Source organism: Saccoglossus kowalevskii, chromosome 22, assembly GCF_978046115.1.
Source record: "Saccoglossus kowalevskii chromosome 22, keSacKowa6.1, whole genome shotgun sequence".
NCBI lineage: Eukaryota > Metazoa > Hemichordata > Enteropneusta > Harrimaniidae > Saccoglossus > Saccoglossus kowalevskii.
Window position 1 is genome coordinate 22,364,865 of NC_140662.1, and position 21,202 is coordinate 22,386,066.

Genomic DNA, 21,202 nt, shown 5'->3' on the forward strand with positions numbered 1-21,202 from the left:
ATAAGATGGATATTCTACAAATTTGTGCTAGCATTATATTTACCAAGCAATCTACACAAGAAATTGAGAAATATGATTATCCTGCGATACAAGATCTGTTTTTTTTTTTTAATTCCATCAATTTTAGAATGTTAAAGCCAGACTGCGTTGATTTCCTATAGTGTGCTACTGAATTATTAATGAGTGCAGTATGTGAAACCTTGCATATAAACTGAGGTTTCTGTTGTTTTTTTTAAATTAGGTAAAAGACACCAAATTTTGGGTGTGGTTTGTAAAATATACTCTACATATTACCTGAAGGTGGAGTGAAAAAGCAGTTTTATATTACACTTTTTTTTCATATATCTGTTTATGCAGATGTTCACGCATAAAAAAATACAAGCAAAACAGGTCAGCATAAGTGTTTTGTATTCACAACATTAGTGTGGATTTTAAACATCCTGTATCCTTTTAGACACTTACCAGTTTCTAACACATAAAAATGACTTGAAGCTATTTCATATGGTTTACTAGCTGGGATGCAATGGAGTTTAGTTTACAATTTTTATCACAAATATTTTTAAGGAGGAAACAATTCATGTATGTGTTTTGTTTATATTTTACCTTTAACCTTTGGATATAAACTCATCATCTTTAAACCTACCATAATTTTTTTTCATAATTAAAAACAAATCTAAGAATGTAAGTTACTGTTCAATACTATTCATTACAATGCAATACAATTACGATGCAACACATTACATTACAATACAATACAATACAATACAGGAAATGACCACTTATTTATCTTGTTTATGGTGAGAATAATGTTGGGATAAAATATTATTAAATGAAATATAACATAACAGAAATATTACTAATACTTTGTTTGAATGCTAATTGGTCTAACCAGTCTGAATTTATGTATGTAAACAGCATGCTGATTGGTCTAACCCGTCTGAATTTATGTATGTAAACAGCATGCTGATTGGTCTAACCAGTCTGAATTTATGTATGTAAACGGCATGCTGATTGGTCTAACCAGTTAGATAATGTTTTTGTATGTTAGCTTTACTTTTATACAACAAATAATTACCTATAACAGAAGCAGATAAAAGTGGGATAATGGTTGAACATGAGCTTATAGGAACTATTTTGAAAACAAGTTTGCAAAATACTTTATTATTTATTAATCAATTTTAATGAATTTTGTTGATGGGGAAAATTACAAAATTTTGTATGGGTGATAATGGTTCAGAGGACAGTGAACATTTTTTTCTTAGGATCTTTAGTTCCTTTGACTAAAGATGACAAAATGTTGACCACATGAATGTTGTCAAATTGTCACATCACAATATTTTATCGCAACAAAATTAACAGTTGAAGTTGAGATTATTAACCAATGAAGGAGCACCTTACATAATTTATGCCTGATCTTCTATGAAACAGTGTCTGGTATTGGCTGATGTTTTTGATTAGAGATTATTAACCAATGAATGAGCACCTTACATAATTTATGCCTGATCTTTTATGAAACAGCATCTGGTATTGGCTGATGTTGATGATTAGAGCTTTGTGATTTTCAAACCTTGTGTTCATTCATTCATTCTATGCACATCATGTGATCTGATCGTTATTCAAGGCATGTCTTCCTGGATTTGTTACCTCCACCTTGCAGCAAACATTAGAGAATGACTATAATCCCCCTAAGTGACACTCACACATGTGACTTGATTGGTTTCTGTATGCTTGCAGGACATCTCAAGCTCATCAAGGCTGGACTCATTGATAATCGGTGTGAAACTGGGTGTCCACTTAAAAACAAAGCTGTAATTGCGAGGAATTTATTCTGTACTGGATTCAATAAATTTCCTGTGCTTCTCTGCGGCAATGCATGAAATACAGAGTGGGTCTTGTTAATGCCGTGATAGTCTGTGAATATGCTTCATAGATAGATGTCATGTTGTTGCAAATGTGAAATGTAATTTATGCTCAAAAATAAACTTAATAAGGATAGAAGAGACAACTGACAGTCTAGAATTGTTGCCTTCCACAAAAATATTTTTTTTAATTAAACAGTTTAAAACGGTGCACCGTTATGCTGCATCCATTCAGACCAAATATGAATATGGAACATTTTTACAACTGATTTTTCTACCACAGAATATTGCCATGGTAATGGGTACTTACAATAGTATGCTTGTGTTAATTTGTAGGATTTTATAAACTTCTGAAAACAAATATAGAAATAATGATTCTGCTATAAAAAGTTGATTTGGGGTTTCGAAAGTTTTGTTTAATAAAATGTGTGTGTTTGCTGAAAAGCCTGATCACTTTGTATTTTGATGGACATTGCTGGAATTTAAACAAGTTTTGTTTGGTGCAATTGCATTAAACTTTAATAGTAATTTTCTGTTTTGCTTCTGTCAGGAGAGAGTGTCGAGCAGTCGTGAAGACCTTTCACCTGAGATCGCGGCCAAGAAACTCCCAGAGCAGAATGGCGAAGAAGAGGACGGCTACGAAACAGAAACCCCACTGCCACCACCTATGGAAATCCAGAGTTTGCAATTCACTCAAGTACTAACACAAGAGGAAGCTCAGCGACAGGTGAGAATGGTTCTGAATTTGTGAATAGTGCTCATAGAATGAATTCACAACATGTGACTAACAACTTTGTAAATTTGATGAGATAGTATTTACTTTAATGTATGTATCGCAATAATATTTTCACTGTGGAAAGCATCGTATGTTCGCTAGTACCGTCCGTTTGATCATATCGTCCGTTTGATACCTCAGTGTTTATGCACACACAAGCATGAGAAGATGCCACAGTTTCTGTTACAAAAGCTACGAAGCACTGTCTATATCAGCTGTGTTGTCAAAGAAATATTTAATTTTGTTTGTCTTCAACGTTGTTTATGCACACTGTTCATACAAAGGTACAACCAAGGATAAAATAGTGTTGCACTTTGTACACAATTATCATACACTAATTCTATATTAGATACATGTGTTGTATTAATATAATAAGTTTTGCTGTTTCTAATGTATCCCATTCACTAATTGATATGAATACATAATAACAGTAACATAAATCATACACTAATACACTCGGCGTAGCTGAGAAAAGTGATTTCCATGGAAATGTGTTGTTTTTCTGCCTCTTAATAGGTATCATCAGATCATCTATTTTGATTTTAAAAACACTAATGAAATAGAACTTTGATGTCAGTTCCACACTTTAGAGATGACTATGCTGGATACACACCTGTTTGATGTGCATTTTCACTAAATTTAACTGCCAACCACCTTCCAGTAGAAAGGAAGCACCATTGTAGGTTTCAACTTCTGAGGCATAGTTTGTATTATATTATTCATAATGGTGCGGGAATGTTGTTCTATTAGCAGATTTTTTACAAAATATGTAAACAAAATCTGCAAATGTTGAACAAATATTTGGCAGGAAAAAATATGATATAGTGAATAATTGTCGTAGTTTTAAAATCATTACTCATAACATGTCATGTTTATCACCTGCAATCTTGTTTGTGAAAAAATGCAACACTATTTTCAGTGTCGTTGGTTGTACCATGCTGCTTACAATGCAACACTATTTTCAGTGTCGTTGGTTGTACCATGCTGCTTACAATATTGTGCTACATTTTATTTGTGTTTTTTGCTCACATGATCACTTGTTCATTTTCTCCTCGCCCGCCCGCTGCTGTTGTCTCCCTCATCCTTCCACGGCTCGCAACAGTCCATTTCTTCCATCAAATCAACCGGTTCATCGTCAGACCTGGCCAGCTCCACCGACCTGGCAACCGAGATTGAACAAATAGTCAGGCAAAGAATGGTATGTCTTCTGAGCATGCTCAGTTTTTCCTGACCAGCATGAGTGGCAGGAACATGTATCCCATGATTCTTTGCATCTGGGTAATACCATTATTTCTTTAGGAACATCAGGGTCAAGCTATGTTCAAGTATGCACACGACTTTACATACTATACTTCCTCAAGTTTTAAATACTGTGTTTTCGGGCTGGTTGATAAGGTTATTTTATCTTATTTTTTCATTACTTACTGTTAATTTATTAACAATTGATCACAAAAATTAATAAAAATTCAATCAAATAGGCAGTAACCATGTCAAGTGTTTGGGATCACAAAGAATTTGGCATATCATTAAAATACTCAACAATCTCTAAACACATGTACTGCAAAATAAATCAATAACTTGATAACATTTCTGAGAAATTGAATAAAATCACCTGTATATTTTTGAAGAATGTTGAGACTTAAAATAGTTCATAATAGATATTTTTCTGTAATTTCCTTAGTAATTTTTGACCAAATGAACAAATTGAGGTCAAAATTTGTCAAAAAATGATGGAAAAAATTGACTCTTGTATGTTTTTTGAAAAGTTGATGTTGGAAGATCATTGCAAATCGTGACTGTTTAGAATCCTCGTCATATTTTAATGTATCTCATGATGAAACATCTTCTAATTTAAACTAAACGAAATACTGCATGTATCTAAATTTACAACTTGAAAAGGGATGTTCAGGAATAGATGATGTCCTGTAAAGTCGTGATGCGTTTGTATAGACGAGCACGTACCCTCCTTCCTCGTACACTCTAGTTTGTAATTTTCATTCTTTCCATAGTCTGTAGCTATAGCAATAACAAACATAGCCTAATTCTTATAAATTTTTTCTGTGTGTAATTTGCAAAAAATATTTTTTTTTTACGTTGTACAGAAGGTTATGCAATTTGTAACAATATGTCATGACATGTGCAGATCAACAATAATGAGTTTCATGTCTTCATCATAGTATACCAAATGTAAATCATATTTTAACACAGTGTTGGCCAAATTTTAAATCACCGGTACCAGTGTGTTTTGAATTAGAAGGGATAGTTGTGAAGATTTAAATTTAGATTATTATCGGTTGTATCATCAACAAAAATGTCAAAACCCATATAGATGGCTTGTTATTGTGGTCAGTGAGCTATATCACCATGACAACCATAACATGTTAGTCTGCATGAGACAGATGGAATTCATATCATTTTAATTTTCATCTAATGTCATGGAAGTTGCATGTCCTTCGTTTTATACACCCTTGTCTGTAGTACTAGAACTAACAATGTAGACTTGTTTATAACTGTATGTAGTGTTTACATCATTTAATATTAAAAATACATATTGCTTTTTTACATAATTTAACATTAATGTATTTATTTATTTTAAATGTTGTGTTTACAGGAAGTTATATTTACATCAACTCATACTGATATTCGGTCACATTTTACATTTCATGTTTTGACAATTGTTGAAAATAAGGCAAACAGCTCTTGTAAAATAAAATATAAAATCTTCCAAAGAGATGTCTCTGGAATTTGTGATTTTTCAAAACTTTTTGTTGAAGGGAGTTGAATATTCCAATTATTTTATATGTGTACAAACATGTATGCTGTTAGAAAATATAAATTTAAAGAGAATTTGAAAAAAAAGTCTTGATTTCTAACTCTATCAATACCATCGCCTGCTGAAAGAAAGAAAAAACAGTGTCAGCAGATGTTGTTGTTAATGAAATCATACATGCAAGGCGGTACTCCCATGGTGCATCCCTATACAAGCATCATTGAAATTGAAGGAATGCTACTTTTACTGAAACACCCCCAAAAAAATGGTGACATCACTTACACTGCAACACAAAAAATGGTGACATCACTTGCACTGCAACACAAAGAATGGTGATATCATTTGCAATGAAACACAGAATGGTGACATCACTTGCATTGCAATGCAAAAAATAGTGACATCACTTGCACTGAAACACAAAGAATGGTGACATCACTTGCACTAAAACACAAAAAATGGTGACATCACTTACACTGAAACAAAAAATGGTGACATCACTTGCACTGCAACACAAAGAATGGTGACATCACTTGCACTGAACACAAAAAATGGTGACATCACTTGCACTGAATACAAAGAATAGTGACATCACTTGCACTGAACACAAAGAATAGTGACATCACTTGCATTCCACTGACATGTTGGTGAGATGCATCATGGGAGTACCATAACATACTTGTGATTTCATTTCATATCCACAGCATCTCAATGTAATTTGAATTTCTTTTAATTGCATTATCCGGTTGTAAGTGGGCAAAAATTTAACAAAGAAATTATAGAAAAATACATAACAGTGTGTCAAACCTTTGCACCTAAATTTTAGAGGGTAAAATAAGGGAATTCCCATTGTGCTATTCAGACGCGAGTTTGCATTTCGTGCAACAATTACAAGATTTAGAATTTGTGTACAGCAACAGGAAGAAGATCTGGAGGCAAGTCAGGAAGCAGACGAAGTAGATGCTGAAGCCAATCTTCTGAACGAAGAGGTGGATTCTGAGGAAGAAGAAAAGCAGGAAGAGTTGGAAAAACAAGAAACTGAGGCAACTGAAGAGGATGCTGAGAATGAGGAGGAAGCGAGGGGGCCAGTCACTGAAGCGGAAGAAATTGCTCTGGCTGAAAAGAAGAAAAAAGATGCTGAGCAGAAACGACAGTAAGTGATTGGCTGAAGCTCTGTCACATGACATTGTCAGCCCATGCATAGATCGCTCATCTTTGCCTTAATCATTATGTATACGGACTAATTTGTTTTGTCAACTTCCAGATTTATTCTTCAAGAGTTGGTTCAGACGGAAATAGACTACGTAGCAGATCTTGGAAAATTAGTCGAGGTAAGCTAATCTGCATGGGGACAATTTTGATTGCCATAGCAATAACTATGTAAAACTACCATGAGGGGAAATGTTTTGTAATAATAAAAAAAATTCACTGTGCTCCTTAAAGTGCCTGTGAAATGGCTGCTATTTTCACGCCTAAAATTATCCATTGATACATAAATATTATTAATTTTCATGTTTCTAAGCATGAATTTTTTTTTTTAAGTGAAAAAATGTGTTTTAAACTCAGTCTACGGCAACTTAATTTTGTGTATTTTAAAACGAGGCTCCTCATTAGCTTCTTATTTGCATACAGAAATTCCCCTTATGACGTCAGAAGGGGAAGTCGCATGGCAGCTTGCATTGCCGATACGTGTAAATAAGGCACATTTCTTGTGCAGTTTTCTCGTCTTTGACTAAATTGTCACTGATGTACGTAGAGGAAGAATGGACCATAATGAACACATAATATCAATTTTTGTTGTGTGGGGTTGAGTTAGATGCGAAATATGCCCGTTCTGGTGTAGCTGGTCACCGTGATCGTCACCGACACCGGCGCACGTTTGTACACTGTCGCTGGACAAAATAGAATTTGACGTCGGAATTATCTCGTTATTTAGCAGGTTACTAGGCACGTCACTACACTGTTTTATTTCATCGATCGTCTGAGTAAAACTTTCAAAATTAAAATAAAAGAGAACATATTTTGACATTCTAAAGATTAGACTATAGTGATCACTATGAAATAATTAAAAAAACGACAAATCACAGTTACTAAATAAATGACAGCCGCGTGGAAATAAATTGACATTTTGTTGAAATAGGTGAACACGTCGGGTCACGGCGAGGACAAGTGCGTTAAAAGCGGCGTTTAATTGGATAACAAAAATAATCAAGATCGACACACATACAGATAAATTCAGAGTGGATTTTAGTTAGCGTGATCCATGGCATGGAGGTAAAAAAGAAGAACAAAGGTGTGAATTCGACATTCAACACAAACCACCAAACAATTCAGAAACATTTAGCGTTCGAAAATGAAAACAATTAGCAGTGTGTAAGGGCTGTGTAATTTCCTGTTTGTCCGAAGCTTCATTTTCGTGTCACTGTCAAAATTATTGCTACCTTTTACTTAACAGGGGCTAAATGGTCTCTATAAAACGATAATCAGGATAGCAAAAAAGTCAACTCATTTGAAACACTTGCCGGATGTTTCTCTCTCTTCTGAAATACGCCTTGGTGATCATGGGCTGGTCCAGAATCTATTTCTATCAAAAGTGTTGCGCCAGGTTTACGTTGTCAGCGTTTCTCTTTAAACCTATTTTTTTTTTTTTCATGGACGAGGACATTTTTAAAAAAAAAAAAAAAGAATCTGAGGTTAAGTGATGTCGCACCTTTGGATCGATTAGAAACGTGTGAATACATACACTATGGCTATACGTTTCACTGCAACTGCCCACAACACAACATCTAAAAACTCTCTCTCTCAAAAAAAAAAAAAAATAGACAAAAAAAAAAAAGAGCGTCGGAAATCCGAAAACAGTCGACCGTTTCACGATAGGTGGGCGAGAAATATCCTAAATTTACTTGGATAGGAGCAATTATTTTCAGCAAAAAAAATCAATAACTGCCCATTTCAGTGGGACACAGATCTAAAATGGGAAACGTGAGAGTGGGCATTGCACAGGCACTTTAAATCACAGACTTTCCCTTTGACCTGTGTTTTCTAGGGTTACATGAAACTGATGAAGGATGAGCCGCTGCCAAGTGGACTTGAAGATGGCCGAGACAAAATGGTTTTCGGAAATATTCGTCAAATTTATGACTGGCATAAAGAGTATGTCCATTTTTTCTTTGAATTTTTCAGAAATGTTAATTTTTGACCAAAAATACAGGAACTAATTTTTCTTGCAGGTTTTGTTGAAAATTTATTAGAGAACAAATTCAATATTTTATGAATTAAATATAATATTTCAAACATACAGTAAAGGTGAAATGATTGGTTAAACGTCAATGAACAGTGCCCTCTATAAGTTGCAACTCATCAATGGGCATGTTCAAGTTCTGCCATTTTACCTTGGAAACGTTCCAATTTCATCTACGTATGGGGGTTTGATTTTGCCGTGTAATGTTCAATAGCTAATCAGAATGCTGGACATCAGAAAAACTAGCTAATAAATTGCACAAGCTAGAAATCAACTCCCAATTCTCACATGGAAACTAACTGATGGCGCTCTAACTCAAAACTAATTTGTCAAGAACTTGCCAAACCCTAATCCATCTACGTTTCATTCTATGAGGTGATTTACATATCCAGTCTCTAAGCATAGTTTGTCAGTTAAAAAAGTCATCATTTTATAAACAAACTTTTTATTTTGTAGAACATTTTGCAAAGAGATAGAAAGCTGTCAAGAGAATCCTGAAAAACTTCCAGCAATTTTTCTTAGATATGTAAGTATATGAAATTGTATATCATTCTTGTCATATGCAGGGTTTCCTGCACTGATTCACAAGGGTGGAGCTATCTTGATTTTCAATTGTTTAGCTCCGCTGTCGACTTTGTCGAGCGGAGCTTATCATATGAGTGATTGTTCGTCGTCGTCGTCCGTGTCAATGTTTTACTTTTTCGACTTCTTCTTGAAAACTACAAGCCTGAATGTTTTGATACTTGGTGTATATGTACCTTGGGTAGACCTCTCTGAGGTTTGTTCATTTCATGTTGATATCTTCAATTCTCTAATTTTGGTGAATATTTTTGTCATTTTTGGTAAAAAGTGATATTATTGACTTCTTGTTAAAAACCACAAGTCCGATTGCTTTGATATTACATATATAGGTACTACATGTGGACCTCTCAGATCTGTTCATTTTGTGATGATATCTTCAATTCTCTAATTTTGGTGAATATTTTTGTAATTTTTGGTAAAAAGTGATATTTTCGACTTCTTGTTAAAAACCAATAGTTCAATTGCTTTGATATCACATATATAGATACTACATGTAGACCTTTCTCAGATTTGTTCATTTCGTGATGATATCTTCAATTCTCTAATTTTGGTGAATATGTTTGTCATTTTTGGTAAAAAGTGATATTTTCGACTTCTTGTTAAAAACTGTAAGTCCGATTGCTTTGATACTATACATATTGTTCATTTTCTAATGATGTCTTCAATTCTTTAATTGAAATGTGCATTGCTAACAGCGGAGCTATCTCAGCCGTTAGGCTGCTTGTTTTTGTATAATTTCTGTTCATCCGCTTGTTGAATGTAATATATTGGGGGGGGGGGGGTGACACAGATGGTGTATACAATATGACATTTGTGCAAATATATATTTATATTTTAATAATAATTTGACTGTTTTTATTGTAGGAGAGGAGACTACAGATGTATGTTATATATTGTCAAAATAAAGCCAAATCAGAGTATATAGTTTCAGAATTTGAGAATTTCTTTTCTGTAAGTAAAAGTTTGTTCTGATATGATATGATATATTATGATATGATATGATACAGTATATGTTATAATATAATAAGACTGGTTTATATATAGTGGCTAACATGATATTAATGTTGATGTGTCATACAATGTGCTGGTCTTAATGTCACACTAGATACTCTCACTAACTTGTTTATATTCTAAAATTGTGTATAGAGTAGTATCACATTGGTCTATCCGTTTACTTGCTTAGTACCGTCTTAGAACCAGGATAACAGAGAAATCATGTGACAAGGACATTTTTGTATTTCAGTCATTGGAGTTTTAAATTTATAATTTCACTAAAATCAGCTGTTATAAGCTCTTTATTTCATATTACAGCTCAGGGATATTTCAGTATTTAAATATATGCATTATGCAATCAGTGACATTGCCTTTGGTGTTCAGCTTTTCATGATTGCCGAGTTTAAATCATTGATGGATTGATTGATTCACAGCATAATTTTTAATATATTTTTATATTTTTTTCAGGAATGTAAAGCAAAATTAGGACACAAATTAGCTATATCTGATCTGCTTATTAAGCCTGTACAAAGGATTATGAAATATCAACTTTTAATCAAGGTGAGTAAGGAACACTGATAATCTTGACTTTAGTATATTCAGTTTAGCTTATGCTTACATAAATGACAGGTGTGTGCCTGGTTATATTAAAGCGGGGGAGTCGTCACCTACGCATGCGTCAGGTGGCCATAGCGTGTCATTGTTTACAAACAAGCGTCTACCCATCAGCCTTTGCGTTTTTAGCGTGTGGTGTTATCGTTGCTTGGGACTCAATTCCTGTGCGTGTGCAGGTGACGACCCTCTCGCTTTAAGTCATATTTTAATGATTCAGTATATAATAAATGCAATATTTGGGTTGTATGCTTTTAATAGAACAAATATATTTGTTTGTTTTCCTCATAGTCTTCATCCTTTCTTGAAATGTTTTGCTGTAGAAGGAGAAACGTTCACTTGGTTTAATTATGGGGTTTTTTAAATTCACTGGTTTTTGAACGAAGCAATACATTTTATTGTTAAATATGAATATTTACTGGGTTTTAGTGTTGTGCGTTTATTTGTCTGTGAAATAAAACTAATAAATATTTGAACCCTATACAGTATATATTCACACTTTTAAACCAAATATAATCAGGGGAATATATCTGTCTGGTCTGCTATGTTGTTGGCATGGTAACATAAATGATAATGCAGCAGTACTGACATTTTTTTTTTTCAAATTACAATTAACTTGATGGCTGTCTGCAATCAAGTGTTGAATAATGCGTACAGAAATACTTTCATCATGGTAAGGGAACTGATCATTACCACCCAGCCGGTTTCCTGTGAGTTTGACTCGGTTTACCGTACCGGTCGTTGCTTTACCGTACCGGTCGTTGCTTTACCGTACCGGTCGTTGCTTTACCGTACCGGTCGTTGCTTTACCGTACCGACCGTTGCGTTACCGTACCGGCCGGACAATTACCGTACTGATAGGACCAATACCGACTATTTATCACCTTCGATTAATGAATGCATGGTAAACAAAGCCCCGGTAACTGATCTGCGCCCTGCCGGTAACCGTGAGTCATGCATGAATTAATTGGGCATTTTGCAAACAATAAGATTTTTTTTTTTACCCACCCATTGAAAGTGAATAATTTGAAAAGGACATGACTTGTACAACAGAGTGTTACGTCCCAGTCGACTAGAGGACTCGATGGGTTAATTATTTATATTTGTCAGTAGCTCACACAGTGGAAAGAAAGTCTGACAACCGTCGAAATACAAATAAATAAATTAAATAAAAAAGTCTTTCTGAAATTTCATGTTTTTTTTTCAATATATGTGTGTTATTCACATATTCATGATCGCCTGTAACGCTATAAAACGACAGTCCTACATCGTAGCTTACCCACGACGTTGAATAAAACGTCTCAACCTGTCGCATGAATTCGATGATACTTGCATAATGTGTCAGCGTGACTCGCTTGGCCGAGCTCACATGTATTTAAATTCGGGCTTGGGCGTTCGAAAATCTGTTTTGATACTTTGTTGACAATAACACGCGCAACGCGTGCACGTAGTCCAGATAAAATTCAAGTGCGTAAAACGGAATTTGACCTTGCTCTAGGTCAACATTTTTCTATTGCTTTTCGACCTCATTTTGTGAGTTTGCTTATGGAATTGTCCAAACATATTTACCCGATATTTACACACCTCCTCCAACAATCCCCAATGTAACTTTATTATAACAAAACAGAGTGTGCAAGTGTGCCGGTATATCTCTTTTTGGAACATGTGATTGGCCCTGAAAAGGGCTGTTTGGTTTGGGGCAGAATACGATTTAGACTGGAAAGGTCGGGACTTTTTTTTGTTTTACAAAAAAAATATAATTACAGCCAATACAAAGTCAGCTTGGACATTCAGTTGTGAGACATAACAAAATAAACGGTGCCAGCGATAGATTTTGCGAATGAAAGAACAAACTAAACGCAATCAAAGGCGCCGACCACTCGCGTTGGAAATAAACTAATAAAACGCGTTGCGACGAGAAATCTCGTCTGCATCTATCATTCACGCAAACGCACACACATGCTATTTTCGTATGTTGAATACGTTGGCAACGTCGTCAAATATTTAGCCCAATCACTGAATAAAAAAACATCCAAGCACACGTGCACTGGCGCCAGATAAAGTGAAAAAATGAAAACAAAATTACGTCTGCACTGTGCATTTTTAACAATAACCAAAACCATTAGGTTACATGCCAAAACTACCGACTCAGGATTCATCATACACAAATATAGCCACTTTCATGGAACTGTTATTTTTGTAACCCACTTTGTCGGCTCAGTTGATTTGGGAGCACTGATCCCAATTTAAAAAAAATAAAAATATCGTATAAAATAAAGACGCAGTTCCGTCTGTAGTCATATCCAACAGTTCACATGGACGTACTGGGAGCTCCATGGTCTCAAAAAAATCATGTGTAGCAACTTGAATGTAAATATTATGCAATAATAATGGTAAAGTTTAATCTCTGACAAATAAAAAGACGCAACAAATTGACCTGGTGGTGTATTTGACCTCGAAAGCTACTGCATAGCAAACATGAACAAAATGATTTATAAACTGACTATAACTACAAACTAAACAAATTCTACTCAAATTAATTCTACAGTTTTGCTTTCTCAGGCGATCCTGTGCATAAAACTGAAATTTAAACAGGTCGGCATTTTACCGGTAAACCGGAAAATCAATGCATAAATTAACTTGTCAGAAGTGTGAATTGCCTCCTGCCAGTACGGTAACGGCCTTGCCGGTACGGCTAATGACCTTCGGGTACGGTAAAGCAGCGGCCGGTACGGTAAAGCAACGGCCGGTACGGTAAAGCAGCGGCCGGTACGGTAAAGCAGCGGCCGGTACGGTAAAGAAACGCATGCCGCAGGAGACTCACAGGAAACCGGCTTGGTGGTAATGATCAGTTCCCTAAATTAAATATTGTCAACTTATAGAAAACTGTTTGTATTTATACTTCAATGTCATTCAAGTACCTTTGATAACAAATGATTTTAATGTCATGATGAAATTAGAAAACATCCCAATCTTTCTTTGATATATGTATGCAAAACTAGATGCTGGTGTAGTCCCTCTGTTTTTAGCTCCGCTGTCGACTTTGTCAAGCGGAGCTTATCATATGAGTGATTGTCAGTCGTCGTCCGTGTCAATGTTTTACTTTTTCGACTTCTTCTTGAAAACTACAAGCCTGAATGCTTTGATACTTGGTGTATATGTACCTTGCGTAGACCTCTCTCAGATTTGTTAATTTCATGATGATATCTTCAATTCTCTAATTTTGGTGAATATTTTTGTCATTTTTAGTAAAAAGTGATATTTTCAACTTCTTGTTAAAAACCGCAAGTCCAATTGCTTTGATATTACATATATAGGTACTACATGTGGACCTCTCTCAGATTTGTTCATTTTGTAATGATATCTTTAATTCTCTAATTTTGGTGAATATTTTTGTCATTTTTGGTAAAAAGTGATATTTTCGACTTCTTGTTGAAAACCGCAAGTCCAATTGCTTTGATATTACATATATAGGTACTACATGTGGACCTCTCTCAGATTTGTTCATTTCATGATGATATCTTTAATTCTCTAATTTTTATGAATATTTTTGTAATTTTTGGTAAAAAGTGATATTTTTGACTTCTTGTTGAAAACCGCAAGTCCAATTGCTTTGATATATTATACATATAGGTACTACATGTGGACCTCTCTCAGATTTGTTCATTTTCTAATGATATCTTCTGTTCTTTAATTGCCATGTGCATTGCTAACAGCGGAGCTATCTCAGCCGACAGGCTGCTTGTTTGATTTTTTATTGTTTTGTTTGCACAGGGAGTTGAACACATTGCATAATTTCATTGCATCATGGGTAATGGAAATATTGTTGTAGTGCATCATGGGTAATGGAAATAAAATTCTTGTCTGATATTTTTGCAGGATTTTTTAAAGCAAAGTAAAAAGATGGGTATTGATTGTAAAGAATTAGAAAAAGCTTACGATATCATGTGTGTAGTTCCTAAAAGGGCAAATGATATGATGGCACTCGGAAGGCTTCAAGGTTGGGATGTAAGTATACTATTCATTCAGTATCACAGTGTTTTAAAACAGCGCTGGCATTTTGAACAGCGCCCTCTTGTGATATAATGCCTCCCATAATGCATACATAATGTACCCGGTATACTGTGAAATACTTTATTTTAGCTGGAATTAATTTTCGCTGAAAAGACTTTTTGTGTGGTTAGTATGGAGTTTAATTTCACTGATTTTTGATGAGATGAACGTAAAACATAGGAAAAAAGGTATATTCGCTAGATTTTATTTTCACTGAATCACCCCTTCAGTGAAAACAACGAAAATACATTACAAGCAAAAATTACGTATTTTACAGTAGTTGTTTTGGACTATTCTCAAATCTCATTGGTGTATTTGTTTCGCTCTAATATAATTCATGGTTTATACTTATGATCAACTTGCAGTCAAAATTACGCTTTTATTTTAGCTGAAAAGACATTTTGGGTGTTTTGTATGGAATTTATTTTCACTGATTTTTAACAAGTTGAATGGTAAAATATAGGAAAAAAGGTATTTTCACTCGAATTATTTTCCCTGAATCATTATGTCAGTGAAAATTGATTCCAAGTGAAAATAAAGTATTTTAAGTACACCATTTCACTTCCTGTGATCAACATTTGAGCTTATTGTTATTCACTATAGGGTAAAATCACAGCGCAGGGTAAACTACTCCGTCAAGATACCCTTCTCGTCTCAGAGGGAATTTCAAGTTTACAACATTTCAAGGGAAAAGAAAGGAGAATGTTCTTTTTCGAGCAGATGATCTTGTTCAGTGAGGAACTGGAGAAGAAGAAGGGGTCACTTTATCACCCTGGTTTTGTGTATAAAAATAGTGCCAAGGTAAGTATATAATATTATGAGGTTATTACGAGGATAACTCAAAGTATGCACAAAGACAGTACAGCTGGAGTATCGACCAACACGCAGCAGAGGTCGATGCATGGCATTACTGTCTTCGTGCATACTTTGAGGTATCCTCGTAATAACCTTATTATTATACATTTTTTCCTTCCAAGATTACACCGTGGGAATGCTGAAATTCAAAAAGTTTTGAACAGAATCAGCAAACTTTTTTGTGTGTCACGGTCAAACCCTTGTGGGAGCCAAGTTTGTTTCAATTATTAGAGAACGCTTATGCACGTAATCATGGTAGGATGAAAATACCCCATAAAATACTCAAAATGGCGGCACACTGTAACTCATGGCATTACGATAACGGATGTATAATATTACATTTTCTGCCATTTGATTTACAATATTTACTTTATCATAGTAACATACTTGAGCCTAAATTCATTTGTTTTGATGGAATCTAAAATCTATTAATGCTTACATTTTGAACAATTTATTCACATAAATTTTTGATTTTTAATAAAGAAATATAGGGTAGATGTGAACAAAATTAAGATAAAAAACAGCAATGTTCAGCCAAATTGAACTTTGCTTACCATAGTAAAATAAATAATTGTACCCCCTAACTTTTTGAAAACTTGTTTGGACTGGCTAAGTTTGTGTGAATACTAGAGAGTGTGTCGTTGGGTTCAAAAATAGAGTACAAAATATTGAGATCTCAGTCTAAATTTGTGGATTTACCACTTAGTCATTATTTGGGAAATATGTTTGGATTGAGAAAAAGATATCTTGGTGATTTTTGAAAATGATTCTGAAAATAGAATAAATACAAATATCACGGTATCGATATAATTTCATTTTACAGGTGAACACCTTGACCCTTCAAGATATCAAAGACGATCCCGTCAGATTCTGCCTCAAAGCGCGTACGAAGGAAGGTTCGGAAACATTTGTGATCCAGACAGTGTCGCCGGAAAGCAAGCAACAGTGGGTGAAAGAGATTGGAGGGCTATTAGATAAACAGCAAAACTTTCTTAGAGGTATGTTTCCATGGTAACCATTACTTAGTACATCCTTTTATACGAAATAGTATAGTCACGTGATTGTAATGTAAAGATATTTAACTTTAATATCCATGTGATAAATACCTTATTCTGTGAGTCCCATGTGCACGTCACCCAAATTTGTTCTAACTAATAGCATCACAGAATGAACTGACCACTTATGACCTTATATGGAAGTCAGATCACCTTAAATGGAAATCAAATGTTCTCACATAATTCTACTCATAGTACCAGTAAAAATGATCTGAACATAATTGTTTTTTCTTTTTTTATCTCAGCTCTTCAATCACCAATAGAGTACCAGAGGGAAATGGAAGGAGGTGCAAGTGCTAGGAATAGTTGGGGATTAGGGTAAGTCTGCCTTATATTTAAATCAAATTGCCTTATATAGAATTTAAATTTTCTTATATGGAAACCAAATTGCCTTTTATGGAAATTGTATCACCTAATATGGAAATCAAACCTAGCTTATTTCTCTTGTTACATCTATTTAAGAATGGGGAAAATCTTTAATCTTTACACGATGTTGTGTTTACCCAAATACTGGTTTCTTTATTTGAAGTAGACTAAATTGTTTATTATATAAATATTCTAGACCAAAACTCACCTCTACAAGCAAATCCTGTGTTCTGTTTACCTGTGGTTCAATTAATACTCGTTTCTAATCAAGGAAATGTTATACGGATTTGCTTTTAATTGAAAAAGTATAGCATTATGGATTGAGACAATATTTATTGTGTATTTTGTACACAAGATGTGTCATCTTTAGTACTATGCAGTATTTAGTGTAAATGTAATTAATTACACATAAACACTTTCTGATAAAGTTGTCTTTTTCCAACTTTGTTTTTTATTGTATTTAACTCAACTCATAGAATTTCACTTCAGGTTGTATTTTTATGTAAATTTCATTGCTAAACCATGATATTGAGATCAGTTCACCCAACTTTATTCAACCACTAAGCCAATCAGGCTAGCATATATCACCCGCTGCACCGTTTTGAACAACATTATTGTTTTATCTTCTTGCTAACCAGGGACTGCACACGCACGAAGAACATAAACAAGTGCCTATACTTAAAACTGTAAAACCCTATTCTGATTCTCATTTGTTTTCTTCCTATTCATCTGCTTTTACTGACCTCAGCAATATATATAAAGTGTTGCTTTGTCAAATTACACCAATAAAAATAAGGCATAATTTATTATAGAGTGTGTTCAATGCCTATAAGGTTAGACTGCACTAGCATCGAACATTCTCATTGATCTCACTGTGGGGCAGAAAATGGCTGCCTAATACCAAAATGTTTCAGTAACAATTATGGCATTTAAAAGGTTAATAACACTGAGAAAATATTTTTTGATATATAAATATTTTATAAAGATAAAGATAGACCTCAAATTGCTGCTGAAGTTTTGTTGACAGTGAGATAGATAGCCAATAGAATTTTGTTATCTCTAAAATTACGGGCACCCGAATTAAAAGCTATTTGAGAAGCAAAAACAAGTCTTGTCACTCTTGATTAGAATTGTAGATATTAACATTAACTGAAAAAACAGGTAATTGTGAGGGTACAAATTGAGTTTATGTCACCATTGATAGATGTTGATTCTTTTTCAGACTTGAAATGTCGGGACACGCAAGGTCTGCATCACAGCCAGCCACGAACACAGGATCACTGCGTAAAAACGAGTCAGGAGCTACCAAGAAGCAACAGAAGAAGGGGTCACCAGCACGAGCCGGGAAATCTGCCCAATCTCGGGAACATAGACGCCATCAAACCATGCCCGCCGGGATCACAATTAGTGAACTTGCCGATAGCGGCGTCTTGCCAGCAACTTGTAAGAAACTTTCCGAGGGGAGGAAATCGGTCCCAAGTGAGGAGACACGAATAACAAAAAGTGACAAACTTAAAGTCGGTGGGGAAGTACGTAAAAACTCTCTGCAGATGGAAAAAACGTCAAGCTCACCGACCGTTAAAAGGAAATTCTTTGATGGACTTATGCAGTCTTTCAGGAAACCCAAAAGTGAGAGTCCATGTCCATCACCGGTGCCGCGGGACTCATCACCAAAACCTACGGGACGGTGTTCTATGGAGTCGTCACCTGTTAAAATAAGAACTCGTGAACATGAAGAGGTGAAACGTCATAGTAGTGCGTCTTTTGACAATAGACTTAGTTACACTTCAACTTCCAGCACAGAGCAAGAGGAGGCCTCAGTAAGTATGAGAGCTGCCACCCCTAAAATGGAAAACAATGGACTGAGCCGGGTAGCAGAGCAGCTGAAACATTCTGTTTTGTAGGGGTGTGCCAGCACTCGGATGGGGTGACGCGATTTGCTGTATATATTTGTGTATATTTTAAATGTGTCGTAAAAGTGCCATGTCAACTCGTCATATTATTTGAGGAAGTTATTCATCAGTATGTGTAGCTGCAACTTTGAAGCGTCTGTCTGCGGCATTGCCGTCGGGAACTCAACTCTGCAAGGGTGCTGTTCTTTGTGTTAAATTATCAACACTGATCACTCGCCATGTGACACATCTACTGTTCGAAGCCGAAATAGTTAATATCTCTTTTCCCCCCCATTCCCACAGGGTGAGCCGAACGTGACGTATGTTCCTGTTATAATGAACTACTCCGCTGTAAAAGAAGACGAGATTTCTGTGCAAAAGAGTGAGATTGTACAAATACTGGCTGCCAACCAATACAGCATGTACTTAGTTCATAGGCCAGCCAATCAACTCTCCCCGGCCGCTGAAGGTTGGATCCCAGGTTATGTACTCGGGCACGAAAAGGAGAATGTTCCACTAGAAGGCGGTGTCGGTGACAACAGCACATTGAAGTAAGGAGCCTTGTCTGGTGGTCTAATTCTAACAACACTTGTTTTTCCATTGACTGAATATAGTAATTGAATTACACCCCCCCCCCCCATTGCTGTAAATATATATATATATATATTTTTTTTTTGCAATGTAACTATAGTACTATGTACACACACACACTTTTCAAATGACATTGACCACTAACAGTTGATTGCGTTGTTTTGTCTAACTCCTCTCATCTTGGTCATTGTTTTACGGACACATATGTGCGTCCATGTCCAACTATCAGCTCTCCACACTCACGTTACAGTCCCTTTTTATACTTGTCTCTGTGATAAACCTTGGCTTATGCCTCCATGCAAATGCAATGTTGTCCAAAAAAAGGAGGGGGATTCAGTGTGCGGAATATTACAGTCGAGTTAAATGTACAGTTGCCACTCAGAATTAATGTGTAGTGTAAACTTTTTTTTTTTTTTACATTCCTGTGTTTTTTGAAAATTGGGTTTTCTGCTTGTAAAATGTATGTCACCTAAGTGACTACCTTGGAAGTTTTGTTCACCGGCATTGTCACCATGATTTCATATACTCAGAGTACACAAAACATAATGATAGGGGTCGATCCAAGATGGATGTCAGCCATGATCAGTTGCTTGCTACTCAGTTTGGTGTGAATGTGCAGTTGAACATTTTTTCAAAGACCTACTTTTTTCTTCCCAGAGCTCTGATTAGGCTGTGAAAAATGTTAGCGGTAGTTCTAACAGCCATTTGCAGTCCCAATTTTAATTATGCACAGCGTATTTCATGGTCTTATCACCATGGAAATCACCATGGCAACAAAACAAATCAATTCAAACCAAACTGAGGTTGGCAACTTGTGAGAAGAGAGTGTTGTTTCATCTCATCAGGAAAATGCAATCACCCTTTTGGTTAACATGCTGGAAGTTTTTTACAAATGTCACTGCGATGCCTTGGTTCATGTCAGTGTAAATGATTTGTATATTTTTTTTTTCGTCAGATTTTCATAAAATGAAAACACAGAAACAAATCTTCAACTTTTCTGCTTGCACACACCCATCCTTTGTGACTCTTCCACCCCTCTTTTATTAGAATAGATAAATCCAATATTACTGAATTGTATAGTAGACTAAACCATTTCTGGCCACCAGAAAGGGGTGTCTTTAGCGAGGAGTCTTGAGCTTGAATATCCATCGCAATGTACCCTTGCACCCCCATATTATCATAGTTGAATCCTTGTTCACAATGTAAATATCATATATAAGATTATACTATTATTTATGGGGGTGGCAGGGTACTAGAAGAGAAAACAGTACATTTGTAACATTGGAGTGGCTGTTTCTTTTCTAGTTGGTAACTCTGATGTTCATCTTCTTATCATCTTTTCACTGAATCAAAGACCAAACATGCTGCTGCATTTCATTAAATATATGATTGGATCTCACTTTGAAATGTTTTTACTCTATATTTTGAAAAGCGATAAAGTTAACAGAAATATAAAATAAATTCACTTCAATGTTAATCCGTCAAGATTTTTTTAAAAATGTTATCTCATAATTAAAGTCCTTTCAAACTCTCATTCAATAAATTATTTAATTTTGTCTTG

At 35.1% G+C, this 21,202-nt stretch overlaps 1 protein-coding gene across 2 annotated transcripts in view; it reads left to right on the forward strand.

Annotated features, from left to right (window-relative positions):
- Positions 1-21,202, forward strand: part of LOC100376677 (kalirin-like) — a 281,580-nt gene that overhangs the window by 248,854 nt on the left and 11,524 nt on the right. For both annotated transcript variants that reach the window (XM_085496087.1, XM_085496086.1), the window contains 14 exons: positions 2,410-2,586; positions 3,737-3,832; positions 6,316-6,554; positions 6,666-6,732; positions 8,448-8,554; positions 9,099-9,168; positions 10,089-10,175; positions 10,686-10,778; positions 14,709-14,837; positions 15,486-15,683; positions 16,561-16,735; positions 17,038-17,110; positions 18,381-18,978; positions 19,354-19,601. In XM_085496087.1, the coding sequence (XP_085352213.1) occupies positions 2,410-2,586; positions 3,737-3,832; positions 6,316-6,554; positions 6,666-6,732; positions 8,448-8,554; positions 9,099-9,168; positions 10,089-10,175; positions 10,686-10,778; positions 14,709-14,837; positions 15,486-15,683; positions 16,561-16,735; positions 17,038-17,110; positions 18,381-18,978; positions 19,354-19,601 (2,357 nt within the window). The remainder of the gene's footprint in view (positions 1-2,409; positions 2,587-3,736; positions 3,833-6,315; positions 6,555-6,665; positions 6,733-8,447; positions 8,555-9,098; positions 9,169-10,088; positions 10,176-10,685; positions 10,779-14,708; positions 14,838-15,485; positions 15,684-16,560; positions 16,736-17,037; positions 17,111-18,380; positions 18,979-19,353; positions 19,602-21,202) is intronic.